The sequence below is a fragment of the Cyprinodon variegatus genome, unplaced genomic scaffold (genome assembly GCF_000732505.1).
Source record: "Cyprinodon variegatus isolate N-32 unplaced genomic scaffold, C_variegatus-1.0 Scaffold45, whole genome shotgun sequence".
NCBI classification, from domain to species: domain Eukaryota; kingdom Metazoa; phylum Chordata; class Actinopteri; order Cyprinodontiformes; family Cyprinodontidae; genus Cyprinodon; species Cyprinodon variegatus.
Window position 1 is genome coordinate 1590416 of NW_015150498.1, and position 886 is coordinate 1591301.

General features: G+C 34.0%; 1 protein-coding gene across 1 annotated transcript in view; it reads right to left on the reverse strand.

Moving 5' to 3' along the window:
- Positions 1 to 886, reverse strand: part of LOC107081964 (metal transporter CNNM1-like) — a 50177-nt gene that overhangs the window by 6670 nt on the left and 42621 nt on the right. The window contains exon 8 of the mRNA XM_015370352.1: positions 202 to 306. Coding sequence (XP_015225838.1) covers positions 202 to 306 — 105 coding nt within the window. The remainder of the gene's footprint in view (positions 1 to 201; positions 307 to 886) is intronic.

Sequence of the window (886 nt, forward strand, 5' to 3'; positions counted from 1 at the left end):
TTGACATTTAGATATGATTTCCCAACAAATTTAAGAGTGTGTCAGCTTTTTGTTTGCAGTTTGTTTACTGTTCCTGTCATGGTTTATTGGCTGTACTCCTATTTAGCACATAAACCCAAAGAAACACAGAACAAGGCAACTCTTAAATCCAACAGAAAAATCTGAGTCATTAAAGAAGGTTTTCAGAGAAAACAGACATACCGGAGTGTGTGTCCATCTCTGCTCTGTCCTCTCTGATGTATGGGATCTCATCCATCCTCAGAAACACAGAGTCACTGGGACTCTTCTGGCCGTCGGACTTACTCCCTGCAACACACATGTATTCACACGCTGTCACCCTGCTGTGTGGATCCTCTTGGTTTTCACTAAAATGTCCATAATATCACTGGCTCTAATGTTGATTTATCGGGCACACTGGAAAAATGATCTAGAAATAAGTAAATATTTCTTAAATTAAGTGTATTTACCCTTAATTTGAGTAGTTAAATGAGATAGTTTGCCAGTAGAATGAGAATTTCTACTCTTAAAATAAGATAAATAGATAATATGCACTTGAAATAAGACAATGTTATTGTTTTTTCTTATTTTAAATGTACATTTTTTTGTTCCATTGACAAATGTCTGACTTACCACCTCAATTCAAGACAAAAAGCACTTATTTTAAGAAAAAATGACTTATCGAGATTTAGATTTTTTTTTCAGTGCAGATCAGGGACCAACATACAGAAATGTTCTAGGACCAACTAGCTGCACTGCAAAAACATCTAGAATTAAGTAAAATATGTCTTAAATTAAGTGTATTTACCCTTAATTTGAGCAGCCAAATAAGATGATCTGCCAATGGAATGAGTATTTTTACTCCTAAAATAAGATAATTAGATAATAT